This window comes from Mytilus trossulus, unplaced genomic scaffold, assembly GCF_036588685.1.
Source record: "Mytilus trossulus isolate FHL-02 unplaced genomic scaffold, PNRI_Mtr1.1.1.hap1 h1tg000158l__unscaffolded, whole genome shotgun sequence".
Classification (NCBI taxonomy): Eukaryota; Metazoa; Mollusca; class Bivalvia; order Mytilida; family Mytilidae; genus Mytilus; species Mytilus trossulus.
The window spans coordinates 1763873-1786804 of record NW_026963304.1 but is presented as its reverse complement, the minus strand read 5'-3'; the positions used below and the strand labels follow the sequence as shown (position 1 = coordinate 1786804).

At 32.0% G+C, this 22932-nt stretch overlaps 1 protein-coding gene across 3 annotated transcripts; it reads right to left on the bottom strand.

Annotated features, from left to right (window-relative positions):
- Positions 1–1320: 1320 nt before the first annotated feature.
- On the bottom strand, positions 1321–21331 carry LOC134700505 (baculoviral IAP repeat-containing protein 2-like). Of its 3 annotated transcripts, none has more exons than XM_063561896.1 (5): positions 21187–21331; positions 6716–8080; positions 4933–5095; positions 2145–2285; positions 1321–1541 (listed from the first exon to the last, which is right to left on the bottom strand). In XM_063561896.1, the coding sequence occupies exons 2-5, from the start codon at positions 8066–8068 to the stop codon at positions 1345–1347; spliced, it is 1854 nt and encodes a 617-aa protein (XP_063417966.1). In that variant the 5' UTR covers positions 8069–8080; positions 21187–21331; the 3' UTR covers positions 1321–1344. The 3 variants fall into 3 exon arrangements, with proteins under 3 accessions (XP_063417966.1, XP_063417965.1, XP_063417967.1); XM_063561895.1 differs by lacking the exon at positions 21187–21331 and adding an exon at positions 10603–10650; XM_063561897.1 differs by lacking the exon at positions 21187–21331 and adding an exon at positions 9725–9764.
- Between the last annotated feature and the right edge of the window lie 1601 nt (positions 21332–22932).

Genomic DNA, 22932 nt, shown 5'->3' with positions numbered 1-22932 from the left:
CCAACTTTGTTGTACGTCCGTTTGGCCGTGTGGGGTATTCAGGAACGCAACCAAGTCCGGTCATAATGAAGCGTGTTGAGACTATGTGACAGGACCAAACTTTTTGGATTTATCGTTAATTTGTTATCGACCTGAACATGCACAACACATTTCCCCTGGAAGTTACGCGTCCTGCAATTATAATATCCGTTTATAAATTAAAGAATTCAAGGTGTCGACTTCATCAGCCAAAGCTGACATTATATGATTTTGCTATTCTTTTAATGTACTTTTGGTGATATTCATATAATTGTAAAGTGTTGTTTTCCTTTTTAATTAGATATATTATACAATTCAAATGTTATTGTAATTTATTAATTTGTATACGATTTTGAGGGGGGGCTCTTTTAGTTCAATATTTTGGTTTATATTGAATTTCTCTTATTGTTTACTCCTTTTCCTTTGTTTTCTATGACTGTATAAATAAAGGTAGGATGCACTGACATTTAAAAAAAATGTTACTGTACTGGGTTATTGGGACACATTGATTTTATATATATTGTAATACTGGCTATAGAAAAATGTTTTCAGGACAGAAAGATTGAAATTTATCAACATTGCAAAATAGTGTTTTTTTGTGAATTATTGGGAATATATGATATTGTCCTTCACGATATTACAGTTATGAAGTAGAAAAAAGTAAAATCACAAAAATTCTGAACTCCGAGGTAAAAGTCAGTTTGCAAGATCAGGTTTAAAACATTTTATATTCACATTTTATTAAAAACAGGGACAATGCAAAACACTGCATTTTAGATTAAATGCAACGGAATTGTGCGTATTTTGGGCTCAAATCATGTAAAGTAGTCAAAATAAGATGGACAGTCATGAATAAAACTATTATAATCATTGATAATTGCGGGGCAAAACAATCTACACTCGAAAAAAAGTTAACTGTTTCATCTTAAAAAAAAATCTCAGCCGAACACTTTTTCCACCGTAGGTATTGCCTAATCAAATGGCAAAATCATTTCCTTATTTGGATAACCAAACTGAATCATGTGATACAACAAACTCTTATAATATATCCTTACAAGATCAAAGAGAAGAATCAACCGTCGCTGAAAAAAAATTAAATGTGCAGATTTTTTTTTTCTTGAGTATAGCGGTCAGTATAACAATAAGTGTGAAATTTTACTGAATTATGAAGAAACTTGATTACATTGACATCCCACATAGCGGCAAAAGGGAAATAACTTTTAATCTCAATGTGTAAACATCGTAACTCATGAACATTGTGTTGACTTCATGATCAACTGAAATTGAGGATATTACTATTGATTGAATGTTACATATATTTTCTTGTCATGCAAGATATGTTTTAACAGTTCCTTTTATGTATTTGCGACATATTGGACAATTTCTCATAGCAGGTGCGCAGTCTTTACAACACACTATATGTCCACATGGTAGAAAGGCGATAGAGACGTCTAAATCTAGACACACTTTACATAATCTTTGTTCTTTTAATTGTTGGTTTTCTTCTAATATTTTTTCTGCTTCTGAAAAAAAAATCACAGTCGAGACATTTGCTCATGAATTTTATGGTAATAAAGAGAATATAATTATGTTTTCAACTTCTGTGTTCAAATTTGTCTTAAACAGTTCAAATTACGTTGAACCAGATGCGCATTTCGACAATCAGTGTCTGTTCAGTGATTCTCTAGGCCAAACGATTAAAAAGTCAAAACTTTTTTTTATTGATTTTCAAATCCTTTAAGAAGACTGTAAACATTCTGTAAAAAATTTCAAATGCAAAAAGTAAAATGACTCCGAGGGAAATTCAAACCATAATCAAATGGCAAAATCAAAAGCTCAAACATCTCAAACGAATGGATAAGAACTGTCATATCCCCAACTTGGCACATGCAAGACAGTCTTGATTGTATGGCCTACTTTAGTTCAACTTGAAGTGCCATACACAATTATATTAGAAACATCCATTGCACTACGAATAATTTATATTGTTATGTTTTGCCTACTTCAGAGGTGTATAAAATGTATGCAAGTACATTATTTATTACTAATTATTTGTCAATAAGGTACAAAGTTTGAAACTGATTTATTTTTATTTCCCTTAATCTTGTCATTAAAAAATAACTCACCATCTCGTAAGTTTGGGGTACTTGGCGATAAAGTACTAGGCGTTGCTACACTCTCAGTGGCTTGTGTAGATGGAGATGTATTGAATCTGATCGCATCCTCGCCATCAAGTAAAATTTGCACGATATTATGAGCGGTTAATTCTGAAAATAAAATACAAAAACGTGATAGCAATTTCATGAATGATTGATGATGTCAATTTTACCTCGTAGCTTTGCATTACGTTATGTTGTTTCTATAGATTACTGGGGATTCATTATTATTCATTGGATACTAATTTTCGTGGATTTCGTGGTTACAATGGAACCACGAAATCAAATGTTCAACGAATATCATCTTTTCAATAGGCTTTGTATACAGAGATTGACAAAACCACGAAATCCAATACCCTTCAATATGCAAGTTTTCAGCAATCCACGAAAATTGATACCCACGAAAATAAATGAATCCACAGTATACAAACTTTACAGATAGACTTTTTCATCTTTACGTGTCATTGAAAACTTATTTTGGCTAATGTTTACAAAAAATAGTTGTGTTTTTTAAGGGAAATTGCTTAAAATTCAACCTTTTACGAAATCATAATTTTGTTTCAAACAAACTTGGTCGCAAACTTAACAGGTAAGATAAAAGTAATTTCACCTCAAAATTCAACTTCCAAGGTGTTTCTCTATATACGGAAAAATCATGAATAATCACTTCTTGTATCCTTCTTTTTATTTTTAAATCCGGCTTTTTTGACGATTTTTTTTTGTTCTTTATAGCAATTGTATCAATCACGGTTACGCTTTCGGTTTTATCACTGAAAAGGCCGAAAGTTTCAAGGTAGACAATGTTCATCTGTAAACGAACAGAGGTTGAAAAATATGTACAATTCTCCAATATGCTCATAAATGGTTGATTCGACTTAAGAATTGGCATTGTTTGCAAATCTTTGGGGGCATGTATAATCTAATTGTAATAGCTGTAATCATGTTACGGCAATATGGCCACTATGCAAATTACGTAAAAGTTTGCTATAATATTGTATTGGATTGAGATAAACCAAAATTACCCAAAGAGAATAACAGTCCTTCGTCAGGAAAACAAACTGTCTATCATCGTAAATTAAATTAGGAGTCGAACGCACCTGCCAACAGTATGGTTATAACTCAAAACCTCCTGCTATGGTGGTGAATTTAAGTGAAATAGTTAGACTTAGGCCCCAATATCAAATATAATACAGATCGAGCAATATTAAATCAAATAAGATATACCTGTATACATGTATTGCATTAATTTGAACATTTATCTGAAACAATAAAGGGGCAATAAACACCATAATGTAAAAAAAGACGGATAACACCAATCCCAAAGAAAAAGACGAACAGATAAACCACCAATATAATAATACAAAAAGGATGATTTAGCAACACGCATCGCACAATAACCGGGGCTAATTTATATGAATTTTTCGAAAAACTAAGGATTTTCTTGTCCCAGGCATAGATTACCTTAGCTGTATTTGGCACAACTTTTTAGAATTTTGGATCCTCAATGCTCTTCAACTTTGTACTTGTTTGGCTTTATAAATATTTTGAGTGAGCGTCACTGGTGAGTCTTATGTAGACGAAACGCGCGTCTCGCGTACTAATTTATAATCCTGGTTCTTTTGATAACTATTATATGCTAGTTTCGCATCCGGTTGATATGTTGACAAGGAATACTTTGGAATAGGATATCAAATACACAACAAAAATGAAATGCTTAGAGAGATCGTTTTCTAAAACAAAACATCGGAAGATACCTAGAACTTGTTGATAAATATTCCTTATAAACTTCACAAAAAATACACGATGGTCTTTAAGTATTGATTTTAGGTACTGGCGTTTTTCAACATCTTAAAAAACGTGTTATTTGTCTTTGTAAATTATTACTCTTACTGTTTAGTCTATTTTTGGTAATATCTATTTGACGTGACTCGGTAGTTATACATCCCGTCATGATGTAATTTTTTATGATAAATTTTTGTATTCTTGTCTTTCGATTTTTTCGGTGTTTTTTTCTTTGTTGACATTTTTGTTTGTTTTTATAGTGATAATATTATAACTCAATGTTGACTGCTGTACCCCTATTTTAGACATTTTCACCTATTATGTCTGTTTGTTTTGCTGTCAATATAATTGAATTTTACGCGACTGTCATACAATTGAGAGGTTCAGCTAGATAAAACTAGCTTGTTGTTCGGTGTGAGCCAAGGCTCGGTGTTGAAGGCCGTACATATTGATTTATAATGGTTTACTTTTATAAACTGTTATTGAATGGAGAGTTGTCTCATTGGCACTCACACCACATCGTCCTTTATCTATAGAACCAGGTTTGATTAACCATTTTCTACATAAGAAAATGCCGGTACCAAGTCAGGAATATGACAGTCGTTATCCATTCGTTTGATATGTATGAGCTTTTGTTTTTGCCATCTGATTATGAACTTTCCTTTTAGGATTTTCCTCGGAGTTCGGGATTTTACTTTTACTATGCCTGTGCTTTATGTTTTGATAATATATAAAACATCGGAATAGATTTAAATGAGGGTACTTAGTAAATGATGACCAAACAGCCGTAATGGATCTTAATCAGCTGTATTGGCACCATGCTACGCGTCGAGCCTAACAGCTAACTTCGATCTAATCCGACTGTTCTTTGAAATTATACAGGATCAATACGAAAACATCCATTTAAAAAAACTATAAAATTAATGATTAAATAGGAACCAAAATCAATCAATTCCATGCTAGAAACGTTAGTTACCTTGTCCCGAGTCCTTGATTATCTGTAATGGTTTTACAACTTGTTCTTTAGTATATCCCATCTCACAAACACTTTTCACAGCGACACTATCTAGTAATGGATGTGTATCAATGTCTGCCGAAGTCTGTGTACTTCTACTACCGCTAACTTCAGCTAACAATGACTGTAAATAAAGGCAACAGTAGTATACCGCTGTTCAAAACTCATAAATCCATGGACAAAAAACAAAATCGGGGTAACAAACTAAAACCGAGGGAAACGCATTAAATATAAGAGGAGAACAACGACACAACATCGAAACGCAACACACACAGAAACGGACCAAGCATCAGACAAAATACCACGAGAATAACAAATATAACATCAAAACCAAATACATGAATTTGGGATAGACAAGTACCGTGCCACGTCTTATCTCAATAGCTCAAAAATAAGAGAAAACACAAACGACTCAACGTTAAAATGCAACACACACAGAAACGAACAATAATATAACAATGGCCATCTTCCTGACTTGGTACAGGACATTTTAAAAGGGGAATAAAAATGGTGGGTTGAACCTGGTTTTGTGGCATGCCAAACCTTGCACTTTAATGGCAAAGTTATATATAACATTGAAATGACAACATAATATTACAGGACTACAATACAAATAAATAGGAGAACATATTAGACAAAGAAACACATGATTAATAGATAACAAAAAACATCAGGTTTAAAATTCAATACGCCAAAAACGCGCCTCGTCCACACAAGACTCACCAGTGACGCCCAGATATAAAAGATCGAAAGTGAAAAGTTGTACAGCACTTAAGATAAAAAGTTGAAAAAGGTTGTGCCAAATACGGCGTTGTTTATATGCTTGGGATAAGAACATCCTTATTATTTAGAACAATTCATGTAAGTTGTTCTGCTGAGTAGTATTTTTCTTCAATGAAACATTTTCAGATCAAATAAATGAAAATATGAATAAATAAATTATGAGACATTCGTATGATGCCCTGTCTTTGAAAAATGTCTGGGTATTTCATAAAAACAAAGCAAACAAAAGCCAAAAAATACTAAAACAACATTTCTGCAGTAGCGTTCACCCCATATATTTGTTTTGTTCATACTAAATGCATCCACACCATACTTATCGTGTACATCCATCTTATTAAGTTTAGCCAACACATTTGATAATTTCTCATTATATTATTACGTGGATCAGAAACTGCTTAACCGTTCGGAACACCTGACTTTTTTTTTTTTTGGTTGGGTTTAAATTGTCTTTCAGTCTTTAGTTTTCAATGCGACGTGTTCTTTCTTATGTTTAGCCATGATAATGTCTGTTTTCATTGGATTTAATATTTTTGAATTCCGATCCTCTCTTAGTATCTGGAGGTTCAGATAGCTATCGAACCAGGTTTAACCCGCTATTTTTCGTCGGAAAATGTCTGGACCGAGTCCGGAATATGACAATTGTTTACCACTCCGTTTACTGATCATGCTGATAACGCCTGAATTTGTTAGATTTCGTGGAATTATTTTTCAGATTTTACCTTAACGTTCCGTATTTTTTATACTATTTTTCCCAAATTCCCTTCTTTTGTAATTCACCTTGTTTTATGCCATTAAAGTCCATAAATATACTTAGTTGACTATGCGGTATGGGCTTTGTTCATTGTTGAAGGCCGTACGGTGACTTATAGTTTTTAATTTTTGTGTCATTTTGGTCTCTTGTAGACGGTTGTCTCATTGGCAATCATACCACATCTTTTTTTTTTATATTGGGAATAATTACCAATTGTTGTTTCCGTCTCTGAATGTCATTAACAAATACATCGCCTTTGTTTTGTTTCAAAAAAGAACATTGTGGAAACCAACGCGCATGCTCTACCCAAGGATCGTCACCAAGCTCCCAGTTTCGTAGTCCACCTCCACAGAAGAAACACCTCGTATAGTCATGATAACCTGCAAAAAAGAATCCGGATACAGCCATCTCGCGTGGTGTTTGGTCAAGATACGATGGCCATCCTTGATAGGAGCTAATTCGAACGTGGAGAGCAGCATAATCTGGATACTTCGGCTTGTCAATGTTAATACCAAGCGATGCATAATCGTGTTGACAGTCGTTCGTCCTTGAATTATTTTTAATATCGTCACCAGTTTCTCCTGTTATGTCACTGTTTGGGATATTTCTAGCCGCATTTTCGGTTGAAGCATGAGAAATTGGAACACTTATTGCATTCACTGTCGTTATCTTGTGACCAGTGTACGCATCTCTTGGTGAAGATGCTGTACCTTGACTTTGTTGAAGATTTTTGTCATGAACACCGACGTTCATAGATGTAGAGGCATCTTTTGGAGATGTTCTTACTAAGTAACTATCGCCTTCAAGCGGAGGTATTTCACAGCCAAAACTGTTCACAAGTATACAAGATGGTGATATACTTTTGTGAATTGCTGAAGGATCATCTCCCGATTTCCATTGGTCGTAAGTTGTACCACATGAATAACATTTTGTTGCACAGCCCTCTCCAGTAAAGAAAAAACCAGCTCTTGCTAAACGTGTCATGCTGATATCTATATCACGTGGGAATGTACTTAATGATGAAATTCTCATCATTTCATTAGACATAGATCTTGATAAAGGATAAAGATAATGTGTATGATATTGAGGTACACGGAGTCTCAATAAATCGCCTAACTCTTTTCTTGGTATTCCTTCTGCATTAACCATTTTCATATAATTTTCTTTTCCATGTAGATATTTTCTCTCTGGATCATGCATTCGGATAAAACTTTCATCGTCGGTATTCACATTTCCTTTCTTTTCAAGTATTTCATAAGTCGCTTTTAATTTATTTTGATGTTTCACAATATTCGTGGCGCTATCCAAATTGTCTGGTATGTTCAAATGGATTTGCATCAATAATAATTTGCATTCTAATATACCCTCTGAGAGGCATTGTTTTTCTGACGATTCTAAACTTAACGAGTCATCTCGCTTAAGTCTTTCCTTAAATGCAATCTCTTTAATTAATGACATGAATTGTGTCTGCTTCTTTCCTTTGATCGACTCGTGGAGTGAAAACGTTTCCATCGAAAGAGTTTCGTTGAATTCTCGTGCTGATGCAAAAGTTTTTGCCTTCATATTGAAGATATCCTACAAAATTTATCTAATTTATTAAATCATTATATTATGTTGCTGATTTGTTTTAGAACAATATCTATCCGGGGGTATGACCTGTCCGATGAAATTGACATGGTGATACATGTTGAAGTAGATCTACATATTTTAATGTTCCTCCTTTTTTTGGTTTTCAACAAGGAGATCAGACCTTCTTTAAATGATTTTTTTATTATTAGAAAAGTAAAGATAGACCCTGTCGTATAAATCTAATGCAAAAAAAAAAGAAACACATACACACACAAAGAAATGCCCAAACCACAAGAAATTGCTGATAATGAGTGTGTATCTTTCTCAAAGAAAACTTAAATATTGAAAACGACAGGAACTTTTACAAATATAATGTTAAAATATCGTAAATACATTTTTTTAAACATATACAAGTAATAAATAAAAACTGAGTGAACTGCATAAACTCTAAAGTGTATTTGTCAAACATGTTCTACAAGATGTTTTAAATGATATTCCCCATCAATTCAAAAATTTCTGACAACATTAATTTATTTTAAGGAATATATTTACATCAATTAGAAATTGTCTTAGATAGGTAGTAAATCAATAAATCTGTAATAAAAGAAAGAAGTAGGTATACATCCTCTTATACTTTATGCACCCTCTGGTCCAGAGTATGAATTTGTTTTAAAACCTTTTGATATATTGGAAAAAAGTGTCTACATGGTAATCACACAAAAAAGGATCTTTTACCAAAACCGTTCTGTTCTATTTGAAACACAATTCATAGCTTTACTATCCACAGATTTTGGGTTTTGGTGACGATGTCCTTCTTATACAATTCGTTTGAGTAAATACTCCAAATGTGCCGGAATATTTTAAAATTGCCGTTTCGAGCCACCTTTTCGCATTTTTATTTGGTCTTATGTACAGAAATGCACCAAAAAGATGTTAATACCTTTCATTATACATTTGAATCTGTGAATCAGTTAATTTTAGAAAAGATTGACGGACTATTACAAATTGCCACTGGTTTTAAATAATTAAGATGAAATTGGTCCTACCACTTACTTTTTTGCAATTATTTATAAATTTATTCCTCATAAAACTAGAAATGATTATTGAATGTAATTGTACCTTAATATAATCGATGTCCTCGGCAGAATAACTAAAAATAATATTCGGAATTGTTTAAATAAAGACCTGTATGACATTAATGATAATCGTGATCTAATAATCACCTGCCAAATAGATAATGACATAACGATGTACCCTTTTATTATTTCTTATTAGCAATGGTTAGTTTCCACTACACATCATCGTTCTATTATTAGCAAAGGTCAAAAGGGAAACGAAGTCAAATATGGAAATATTTTGAAAGATCATAATAAAGATAAAGAATTACAAAAAGTTTACTCTTCGAATTTACAAAAAAGTAATACAATTTGAAACACTTATTACTAACAAGATTGCCTTCTATATAACGCCAGTCTTTATTTTTTTAATTTGAAGTTTCTTTCATTCATAACTTTAACTTAAAATATACGTTGTTACACATCCTGGTGACCAAATATAGATATAATAAAACAATAGGGTATGTTCTGGCCTAGAGGAAAGACCTTAACAATACATCATAAATAAACATAAGCAAAGATCAATGGAAATTACCTTCAAAAGTATCTTCAACTTATCAGTTTGACTTTGTAAGGGTTATACGTTTTATTTATGATAAAGAATAAAAGAAAGAAATGATTTGCCTCGTCATGAGAATGTTCATATCTATATATATATCGATGTGTAATAGACGAACTGTTATAGAATGGCTAAATATAAATAAATCTCGGCATTTGTCCAAGTCCATGAGTGTATTTCATATTTTCTTACATCAAAGTTAATTTCGTGATTAATTGTTTATTCACACTATTGATAAAAGTCAAATAATAACAATACAAACTCAAAGTAAAATTCAAAACGGAAAGTTCCTTATCAAATGGCAAAATCAAAAGCTCAAACACATCAAACGAATGGAAAACTGGCATATTTCTGACTTGGTAAATGAAGAGACCTGTTTCTATAGCTGGCTAAACCACTCATTTGTATGACAGTCGCATAAAAATCCCTTATATTGACAACAATGTGTGAACAAAACAGACATAATACGTAAAAATATCCAAAATTGGGGTATAGCAGTCAACATCGTGTATAATCTTAATCACTATAAAAAAAAACAAAGAAAAACAAAATGGCATATAGACAAAGATAATACGAAAAAATGAAATAAAATTACCAGAGAACAATAGAAGATGGACGCAAGATACCAGAGGGACAGTCAAACTCATAATAACACATTGGCGGGATGTATAAGTATCAAGCCACGCCAAAGGATATTACAAAACATTGACGAAACAGAAAAGGTTAATAATTTCCAAAGACATATAAAAGAAATACAATACCACATATTCTTCTTTTAATTTGGAGAACAAATGCTTTTATAAAAAAAATCATAAAATATAACAATACAAACAAAAAAATAAAATAAAGATTACCTTGTACTTCAACATTGTAGTATCTTTCCTGTATGAAATTGTTAGTATTATGTTTAAGGAAACAGTTAGTACTGGAAAATCATCTGAAAATTTTGACCTGTTAAGACAATACCTATAAAATGTAAAATACAGATGACGAAATGGTCATAAATAAATTGGATACGACAAAAGAGATCATTTCAGCTTCCTATTTGTGATCTTTCTATTTCTATGTAGCAACATTCCAGCAGCGCCTGCAAACAGAGTATATATCTATATATATATGTCTCCCAATTGAAACGATATTCCCGGGCTTTTATTTCCTATCCTGATTTCCTTGATAAATGGTTGCTGCTCACAAGGAAGCTATTAAAGCAAGAGTTACAAATGGTGAAGTTGAAATCATCCCATTGTAAATTTTACGGATGCCATCACGAATTGGCTGACCGTTATGGAATGACCGTTTCACAGATGATATCGAATATGTTCCTGATGTCGTGTTTACAATACCCTTCCCTTTACACGAATGTGACTTACCGAAACAGACTATTTACCGGGTCTGTTATAACATAAGAAACACGATGGGAACACGACGGATGTCACATGTGAAGGAGGATCTGCTTACCCTTATGTGGCACCTGAGATCACCCCCAGTTGTTGGTGGGGTTCGTGTTGCTAAGTTTTCTATGTTTTGTCATGATTACTTTTATTTGTGTGTTTGTCTGTTTGGTTTTTTTTTTTAATTTTTTACCATGGCGTTGTCAGTTTATTTTCGATCTATGAGTTGTACTGTCAGGGTATCTTTCGTCTCTCTTTTAGGAACTTCTTGTTTTTCTAAAGATCTCAATTTTGTTAAAATGACTGATAAAAAAAAATAGCAGATTAAATAGCTTTCAATTGTTATAACTATTTTAGAAACAGTTGTTATCCATTCGTTTGATGTGTTTGGACTTTTGATTTTGCCTTTTGATTTTTGATTTTCCCTTTTGAATTTTCCTCGGAGTTCATTATTTTTGTGTTTTTACTTCTTTCTATTTTAGAATTATCCACTTACGATCCATTTGTTTTCATTTAAGAATTGAATGCTTCTTTTTGTAAATTTATTGGGGTGTAAAAGCGTTGACCGAAGTACATTTTGTATGAAGCGCGGAAGCGCTTCATTCTAAAAATGTACGCACGGTCAACGCTTTTACAACCCTATAAAGTTACAAAAAGAAGCATTCAAAACTTATAATTACATTTTTTAGCTATGATCATGAAAACGCGAATTTTATATATTTTATTATTTAATTCACCTGTGCACTTTATTGTTGGAACACGTGCTATCATGAATGAAAAGTTGTATTGAGCATTGCAACTGCTTACGGAATAACACGTGATGTGCAGTTAGCCAATCAGAATAAAATATTATAATGAAACATACATCTAATGTAATTATTAGAAGACTTTAAGATTATGCCTTGCTGTTTCTAGACACATGTTGTTCCTTTATAAGATATATTTAGTAGGTTGTGATTCATCCGGAAAGGTCATGAAATGCCATCTCATTAAAGAAACTTGATAATAGTGGGATCTAAACTTAATTTGTTTAAAATTTTATAAACGTCCAACACTGTTTGCAAGCGATTTATGATATCAAAATTCTCTTGTTTCATAGAATACATTGTGCAAAGACTGATGCTACCCTTTCCATACAATTTCTATTTAAACTCGTAAATTCAGGCGAACATAGTTTACCCGTTTCCAAATCTCGTAAAACTGTAACGAGATTAGTATCAAGATTGACATTGTAAAAAGTATTTATAGAAATTAAAAATAAAAATATCCGAAATCATCTCTTGTAATTTTTGCTTCGAATCACGGTGCGGAGAAATAAGTTTCATACGTATCACTTAAAGATTCTGATTAGTTGTTTTATAATGCGAATGAGATACAGCTACAGCTATTGGTTTAAGGGGGTAGGCCTTGGTAACACCAAAATGTTCCTCTCGTTTAATTTTTCTTATATTTACATCATTGAAAAGGTAGGGGTCCATGCATCATCTGCCAAAGTCTTTAGGAAATTCACCCTTTCATTTTATGTTTAGGGTATATTGAATATGACCAGTTCTGGGGTACCCTTAAAAAACGGTCAAAAGCACTAGCAGGTAAAAATCATTAAGTGTGTTTGCACATGTTGCCATTAGAAATACCCCTGACTGTGAAATTGCATAGAAGAAACATATTTTAAAGTAAATCTGAAACATAGTAGTAAAACAAATAGCCTGAATGTAAAAAAAAACCCACAGTTTTTGATAATTGGTACGGCGAAAAGTCTGGCTAGCTCAGATAACACATTTTTTTTCAAATTTAGCCAGAAAAAAAATTTGTCGTTTAATTTCTGCAAAAAAATTGTTCAAACATTTTTCAGTTATTAATCTTTAAAATCACAAAATTTTATCCAATTTCACCGTTTGAAATTTTCAAAATTTTCCAATAAGTTGGCTGACAAGGCACACGAAAAAATTTGGGACAAAATCTGTTTTTCCCTTACAAAACCTCATACAGACTGTCTTTACATTCTTTTTATGTGAAATAGTGTAAGGAGTACTGTCCCAATAATAATTGTAATGAATTTTATAAGGAAAAACAGTAATGTTCAGTATGGGACTAGTATCCTTGGGACGATTTGACATAATTTTTTAATCACACCAAATATTGGTTTCTCTACCCAGACTACAAAATGTCCCTATCATCAATAGCAGACGCTATTAGAATTAATTGTTTTAACAGTCTGTCACTATCTAAGTACTATCTTTGTGTTAATGTAGATTATCTATCAGCATAAGCTTGTACTAAGATTGATGTTCAGATCATATCTTTTAGAAAAGTGCCTTTCATATTGAAAAAAAAACCAACACAAACAATAAGTACAAATTGTGTATGATGAATGACTTAGCACTAAAACCATATTACTCATTATTTAATCGAATTTCCCAAAACTTCCCATTTGTGTTTTGTTAAGCATATCATGTTTGAATGGTAATTTTCTACCTTATCATCCACATCCACATCATTAAAAAAAGATGTTTTTTTAGTTTAATGTTTTGGTGATTTCAAACATGTACACTCAGTTTTGGATTATAGCTCTTCATCTTTTATATAAGCTTTGGATTTCAAATATTTTGGCCACGAGCATCACTGAGGACATGTATTGTCGAAATGCGCATGCATCTGGTGCAAAAAAATTGGTCCCGTTAATTTTATTACTGGATCTGTCTGCATCATTCTCACAGCCAAATTATTTTCAGTTTATTGTCTTAATTGTGTATGCCATGACCATTTAATGTAAATGTGTTTGTGCTAATAAATATTGTCTAAATATTGTAAACAACATACATGCTTGATCACTGTTAATTTAATGCTATGTTAAAACGCACTAATGACTTTCAATACATGTGTAAGAGTTGTCTCCCATATCCCAGGTCTACACAGGCAAATTTAACTCACATCAATTTCACGTGAATTTAAATTCATGTGAATCACACGTGAATTTAAATTCATGTGAATCTCACGTGAATTTAAATTCATGTGAATCTCACGTAAAATTCACATGAATTTCACCTCAAACGAGCTTACACAGCAACTTTTGCACAGGTACTATTTCTGTACTAAAAAATGCAGTACTGGAAATTTACTTTTAACATTTAGTACTATTTCTTTACTTAAAACTATTGTAATATTGAGGTACTAAATATTTTGGTACAGAAATAATACAATATTCCATGTTTGAAAATCATAAATTTAAGAGATTTGAAATAGAAAAACTTTCAAAATGCTGAAAATGTAACTGTAGTAACCAAAACTCTGTAGTACCTAAATTTCAAGTACAAATAAAGTACTGTAAAATACAAGTACCTAAATATTACAATAATTTAGAGTAACAAAATAGTACTGAATATTAAAAGTAGATTTCCAGTACTACTAATTTTTAGTACAGAAATAGTACCTATGCAAAAGTAGCTGTGTATACGTGAAACTCACGTGAAATCAGTTTTTGTGAGTTTCATGTGAATCTAATGTGAAACTCATGTGAATTTCATATGAAAATTACATAAAAAAATTTCAGGTGAAATTCACATGAATTTTTAAAATAAGAGTATTTCAAACAACATCTTAATTTTCAAATTTAATTAAAATCATGAAAAATATTAAAAAAAATTGTTGTAAATTTCACGTGAAATTCATGTGAAAAATTTCACATTAGATTTATGTGAATCTCAATTCACGTGAACTTCACATTGAAATTTTCACGTGAGTTTCATGTATAAGCTCGATTGATGTGAATCTCACGTGAAATTTTGCATGTGAATTTCATGTGAGATTTATGTGAAATTCATGTGAGCAAATTTTGCCTGTGTACCCCCTTCAATGAGATAAAGAATTTCAGACTTTTCTCGTCTCAAAACAAGAGGTCAAATCCCGGAAAATTAACTGTGTGTATGTCAGCTCTGATCAACTGTCATTCAGTTGTGTAAGTTTTATTATGCATATATTGCTCACTGAAATTAAATATTGAAATATCAATTATTAATACGTGTTTATGTGCTTTGTTAATCTGCAATATAATTACACGAATTGTTTTGATAATACTGTGCAATGTTTACAAAAATGCATTATGCAAATGCATGTATTGTAATACTCCTGCGGCCAATCTAGGCACACCTCATTAGTTGTGTCTATTTGTAAACGTTTTAATTTTCATCAAGTAAAGTGAGAAAAAAAATTAACGCATGGGTGTATAACGCACACTCTTAACGTAAATCCATTTTATATGAATCAATATCTAAACATAACACATTTCCAATACCAAATCAAAAAACACTTGCACACATATTACTTAAATAAGGATAGAGCGAGGCAGTTCGTAGCTTTTTAGGAAGCTCAAACCTGGTAGCATTTATCTATGCACGTTTACACAATAAAGGAATATTTGTGCAAAATGACTTTAAAAGTGTTCGTATTCATATTCACCAAAGATAGACATATTGACTTACGTTACATTGTTACTAACAAATAAATGCTATTCACATTTTATATAAATGAATTTTCCACAAATTTGTCTGAATTTTTCAATGATAGAACTAGAAGCATTTTTTTATATATACATGTACTATGGATTCATTTATGTTCGTGGGTTCCAATTTTCGTGGATGAAGGAAAACTTGTTTGTTCGTGGACATTTAATTTCGTGGTTTTGCTAGTGGTTCACCTATACCCACAAAATCAACGAAAATTGGTATCCAACGAATAATAATGAATCCACAGTATTTGAAGACGATAGAAAATGAAAACAACACGTTTCTACATTTACCTCTATCAGGAACGCTCCAGGCCGGATATTTGTAACCCAGTGATGTGTAAGGGCTAAAAGACCAAAAGAGTCCGCAACAAAAAGCAATCCATCTAAAGGTCAACTCTGCCTGAGGGAGTTGAAACCTTAGTTTAGTTTAATTTCAAAATTGATAAACGGCCAATTTTATAAAGGTTAGTAATGAATTATGTCAGTACCAAAGTACATTTGAGCTGATGGTACTCTCGGGGTTGATAAAGTCAAGAAGTTGGTTTGTCATCTTTTATGGACCTTTTTTATTTACTTATATTTCGGTGTTTTAATTTTTACTTTTGCAGACAATTTTCTTTTTGGTTTTATTAGGATTTTAAGGTTGTTTTTTGTAAAATATTTAAGAAGCATGGGGTGACCTTTTTATGTTAATCAATATAAATGGGAGAGAAGTGACATTATCTTGTTGACCACAAGCGGATTTGGGAGGCAAATGTGATGGTATGAATAAAGGCAACAGTAGTATACCACTGTTCAAAACTCATAAATCCATGGACAAAAAACAAAATCGGGGTAACAAACTAAAACTGAGGGAAACGCATTAAATATAAGAGGAGAACAACGACACAACATTAAAATGTAACACACACAGAAACGGACTAAGCATTAGACAAAATCATATGAGAATAACAAATATAACATCAAAACCAAACACATGAATTTGGGATAGATAAGTACCGTGACACGTCTTATAGTAATGTGAATTCACACTCAAAAATAAGAGAAAACAAACGACACAACGGAAACACAACGTTAAAATGTAACACATACAGAAACGAACTATAATATAACAATGGCCATATTCCTGACTTGGTACAGGACATTTTTAAAGGAAAAGAAGGGGGGTTGAACCTGGTTTTGTGGCATGCCAAACCTCCCTCTTTTATGGCCATGTGAAATATAACATTAAAATCACAACACAACATTACAGGACTACAATATAAATAAATAGGAGGACACACTATGAATCTTTGTTAGGTTTTGTCAGCTATTTTCATTAAATACATTTTGAGATATAAAAAAGAAGATGAGGTATGATTGCAAATGAGACCAAATGACACAGAAATAAACAACTATAGGTCAACGTACGGCTTCGACAATGAACAAAGCCCATACCGCATAGTCAGCTTTAAAAGGCCCTGAAATAACAAATGTAAAACAACTCAATATAGTATTTCTTTTCCACGTGATTACTTTAAAACATTGATAAAAAGTAATCATTACAGAAACATTGGGAATTTAAAGATTGAAATCGAGATTTATACCCTGCTGCTCTGTATTTGGTTTTTTTTTATTGTGTTTTGTATACTGTTGTTGTTTTAGGGCATTTTTCCATTTCTTAATGGCATTGTCATTTTGTTTTCGACTTGTGAGTTTGATTACAGCTTTGTTATTATTTTGGGGGCCTCTCTTTTTTTCATGTTATTTTATCAAAGGTATCAGGATTATAATTTAATACGCCAGACGCGCGTTTCGTCTACATCTGACTTATCAGTGGCGCTCAGATCAAAATATTTATAAAGCCAAACAAATACAAAGTTGAAAAGCATTGAGAACCCAAAATTCCAAAACGTTGTGCCAAATACGGCTAAGGTATCTATGCCTGTGATAAGAACATCCTTAGTTTTTCGGAAAATTCAAAGTTTTGTAACAGGAAGTTTATAAAAAAAAAAGACCATATAATTGATATCTATGTCAACACTAAAGAACTGACTGCTGGGCTAGAGATACTCTCGGGGACGAAACGTCCACCAGCGGTGGCATCGACCCAGTGGTGTAAATAGTTGTCAAAGGTACCAGGATTATAATTAAATACGCCAGACGCGCGTTTCGTCTACATATGACTCATCAGTGACGCTCAGATTAAAACAGTCTGTTTGTTTTGTTCACACATTGTTGTCAATATAAAGGAATTATTCATGCGACTTTCATATAAGTGTGATGTTTAGCTAGCTTTAGCATGTTTAAAACCAAGTTTGATCCACCATTTTCTACTTCAGAAAAGGCATTTCCTTGTGTAGAAAATGGTGGATTAGACTTGCTTATTTAGCTAGCTTAAGGATGTTTTCTGCTCAGTATGAAAATAAATAACTTTTCATAAAACTAGTATGTATTGATAGGGAATAAATTGAGGAATCAAAAAAGCAAAACAATATAGGGGTCAATGTGCTTGTTTTGGAGATATAAGCAATTGGAAGTTTTGCGGGAAAATTATCTCTCTTGATTTTTCATAGCTTTATCATTGACCAGTTAAAGTTCTCAAATACTATCAAAAAATAAATAAGATTTTATAAGACTTTTACATAGCACAATTATACAATAGAGGGATGTATAAGTACCGCGACATGTCATGAGTATAATAAAAAATAAATAAACTAAACAGTAAATGTTTTAAAAAAAATCATAATTTCAGTACTTTCAACAAAGAAAAGTGATGTGTGTGATGGATAAACGGATTTTCGTTGATCTCATTCTTTGCTTTTTATAAACAATAATTTTATCGATTTTGAATGGTGATAACAAGTTCCAGAAAAATTAATGTGAAGTAGTCAATCATTGTGAGATCTCATAAATTTAATATGATGAAATTTTCTATTGTTTTATGAAGTGCTTTTTAAATATAAACTTGAAACAAAAGGAAGCTTTCCCTGTTGTGTTTATCTTGAAAGATACAGTAGGTGGGTGTTGAGTGGATTGTGAAGTGCTATTTTTCACAATATGATAAATTAAGTCAACAGTGGTTGATAGCAGCTAAATTCTGATAATTCAGGTACTATATATATATAACATGACGATAACAATTAAATTTATCTGTTGTTGTTCATACATTTTATCATTCTTGTAAATAGTAGATATCATAGGTAATGAATATGTGTGATTTAGAAATGCAGTAGTTCATTTTTTATAAATGTCTTATTGTATGTATCTATACACATGGAAAAAGTATTGCAACACCAAATTGAAATTGGAATTAAAACAACACTCTTTATTTTGTTGTGATATAATTTGTTAAAATCGAACTAGTTAAACATTATTTAAATATCACCTGAGTTTAATCAATAACTATCGACTCGATAAGTTCTTATCTGAACATGCAGCTACTGTACCCGTAAACAGCAAAACAGATGTTTTTATCTTCATTGTTTTCAACACTTTAAATAACCAAGTTTATAAAGTTATGTGATTGACACCTTTAAATTGGTCCTCCACAACTCTTAACTGCAGCAAGATTGCAGATTATCAGCATGAGAGAAGCAGGAATGTCGCTGTGACAACTGCACGTATTGTTGGTCATCACCATTCCACTATAAGTCGTTTTGAGAATAAAAATCAGGCAATAAACGATGTTGAAGACCTTCTATACCATCTGCTGGGGAAAATCAAGCATGATGAAGGTTGATCAGTAGGAAACCAATTGCATACAATACAATCCTGAAAAGAGAGTGGTGGGCATACATGAGCCTTTTAACAAGAACTGTTCGAGATCGACTCATCCCTACTGTTTATCGTGCGATAAGACCATTCCGGGGACCTTTGCAATCCGTATCCAATGTAGTGCAGAGCTCGCCAAAATTTGAAATTAGCATCGTGGAAGAAATACATTTTTCCAATGGAATTCGGTTTATCTTTCTTTGCCCGATCGGACACTATTGGCCGTAAAGTGCGCGAAAGGACACCCAAGTACACCCAAGTTCAAACGCGTGATAAAATAAACAATGCCCATACCTGCCAACTGTCACTATTTGCGGGGGATTTCCCTCATGGACGCTCCCAAATTGAAATTTTTAAAGAGCAATTATTATGTCCCTACTTTTAATAAAACAATTAAATTTACAATAGAAGTCTGAAGAAGCCAAAAAAAGAACATTACATTGTATTTGAAGGCCCCTTGAAGGTTTTTTAGGAGTATGGCAGCCATCTTGCATGCAAAACCCCCATGGGCATTTTGAAAACTTGGCAGGTATGAATGCCCTTCATCAGAAATGATTGCTGCTACCTAAGCAACAAATTAGTCGATTTATGGCAGGAATCAGAAGACGTTAAGAGGTGGTTATCCGTTTGAATGGAGGCTGCGCACAAAGTACTAATTCTTTGGCTTATAATGATCAACAATTATTTTTTTGTACAAAAAACACTTCATTTTGTTGTTAAAATTGTGGTTAGATAAATCTTTTTTTTTCAAACATAATTGTTCGTTTAAATGCCAATGTTATCATAAACTATGTTTCAATATTATTTTACAAATATTTTATCATATTCCATCCCAAATAAGAGGCTGATTTTTCAAGTTTCAACAAATCAAGGTGTTGCAATACTTTTTTCCATGTGTATATATGTGACGTAAAATTGAGAATGGAAATGGGGAATGTGTCAAAGAGACAACAACCCGACCAAATAAAAAACAACAGCAGAAGGTCACCAGCAGGTTCAATGTAGCGAGAAATTCCCGCACCCGGAGGCGTGTTATTGTATGTGTGTATATATATATGTTATTGTGTGTTCAAAATGTGTACATCTGTTTAACGCTCAATTTGATTTCATACAATCATCACTTGAAGAATGGTAAGGTAAAAATAAGGTAAAAAAAGGATTTATCAACCACCAAAATTTGTGTTTAAAGGGGTTTATTTGTAATGATATCATGCATATATTGAAGATGATTTCTGAATAGTATTATACATATAGGCTAAAGGATTGTAATTAAAGGGAATTATTTGTAATAGGAGATAATGATAATTGAGCAGAATTCTTTATCCATCAGCCTATAAGTAACGATTTCTTCAAATGAGTAAAATTGTTATCTCAAATGTCTGTTTTTGGTTGTAAAATTTTTTAAATGATTTGCCCTTAAATTATCTAAAAACATATCTATTAAAATGATAAGGATTCATTATCAAAATTATGTTATATACAAACCGGGAACAGAACCTAAATACACGTTGCGCATATATAAGTGAGACCACTAAAAAGTCATAAAAAGAATTCATGACCGCAAATACGACCTATGAAATGCGCACAAGGTATATTAGTGAAGAGAGTAGACTTTTGATATTACTGCAAAGTTTGTTATTGAAGATTTTTGAGTATATCTTTAATTTCTTAAGATTTCGGTAAGGAAATGTTTATAAGTAATTGCCACAGCAACCCAAAGACAAATATTAACAATTACCATCATAAAATAGGTTTATTAATATAGAATGTCAAAATAATATAAAACTCACCGCTTAAATGCTTATGTTTAATCCTTATTGCATCAAGAATATAGTTATTCAGTTGTTTGGTATAGGAAGAAAATTCATTGCCTTTTGATTATTGTGTAGCTATAAACACATGCAGAGTGCGGAAATTTTCATAGGCGTTGGCAAATATGCAAAACGCCATCACTTTTATCTTAATTTATTATTGCACGTTGTTTCATTGTACTTTTTTTCTATTTTTGGAGGATGATTCACCATTGTTATGTAATACCTTGTAATAGGAAAGACAGGAAATAGTATATGTTGTTTCAATAACTATGCTTAAACAAAGAAAAAAGTGTGTCCCAACTAAAACTATTTTTTTACACTGTATTAGAGGTGTTTTTCATGTTTCACTTACTATACGTATGATTGTGCAATGTCAAAATAAAAGTATCGACAGGCAGTAGGATAGATATAAGAAGATGTGGTATAAGTTCCAATGAGAAAACTCTGAGAAAACTCTCCATCTAAGACACAATTTGTAAAAGTAAACCATTATGGCATTAGGTCAAAGTACGGCCTTCAACACTGGGCCTTGGCTTAGATTTAAACTTATAATTAATAAATTATGTATCTTGTTATATATAGATAACACCACCTTCAGACCTATTAACTATACCATAGCGGTCAGTAATGATTGATGAAAGAAGCTGGAGTTTTCGCAACAAAAACCACTGACTTTCGGCAGAAAATTTGACAATCGTAGTAAATTTAGATTAAAATCGAACGCACCTTTCACGTCCGGAATTTTAACTCGCAACTTTACTGTTGATAACAAAATCCACACGAGAACAAGGAAGATATTCATATTCAATTCAGGCAAAACAAACAAAACAAGTAGTTTCAAATTAATTACATCAATTGTTAAATTATAAATAACAAGAATAGCTGATTAACATTAAATTACAAAGCGTTCGTTTGATTTTACCCTTACGAGGAACAAGTAAATTTTGCAAATTTTCAAATTCAATTTATTTTTAACCGCTATATCTCTTTTTAACGTTGTAAATTGTTTATTTCTAAAATTGAAGTATAAGTCTCGGAGTCCAAGGAACAAGGAACTTCTGGAAATTTGCACAAATTCTATTTAATCTAAACTATATCCGTTATGCAAGATTCGAGTAAATCTGTACGATACAAATGAAAATACAAAGAGATATTTATAAATTTTTCACATACAGATACAAACCATATAAAAATTCTCTAAATGTAAATAGAAAATTCAATATTTAACGTACTTTATTGTGAGCGTTCTAGATACTAGTACTTGAGATTTAGAATAAAAAGAAAAGTCAGAATTAAGATAAAATGTTATAGAAAATTCATACCGTAAAGGTAACAAGGTTATGAGTGACAATGTATGTGATTATGAAATGCAGTAGTTCGTATTTGATTATGTATTAGTGTGTGTCAAAATATTTACCCTTGTTTAATTCTCATTTTGTTTGCATACAAATCACTCCCCATATAAACAAAAGGTAGCAGTAGCATACCGCTATCAATGGTCATAAATCTATATGCTAAGTCAGTAAAGATCAATAAATTCTAATCAGAATATCACCATTACTATCACGTAATATCTGATCAAAACTTTTTGGTTTTGTGGTTTTGTGTTTTTCACACACAAAACAAATATGTTTATATTATATGTGTCATACGACCTCTTAAATAAAGGAAAAGTCAAAAGTTAACCTTAGCCGTATTTGACACAACATTTTGGAATTTTGG

Excerpts from the sequence above, each read along its gene's own strand:
- LOC134700505 (XM_063561895.1), bottom strand. Across the intron at positions 5,096-6,715 it reads AGAGACGGAAACAACAATTG|TCATTGTTAGCTGAAGTTAG; the intron begins GTAATTATTCCC and ends CTTTATTTACAG. Across the intron at positions 1,542-2,144 it reads TACCCCAAACTTACGAGATG|AAGCAGAAAAAATATTAGAA; the intron begins GTGAGTTATTTT and ends TTTTTTTTTCAG.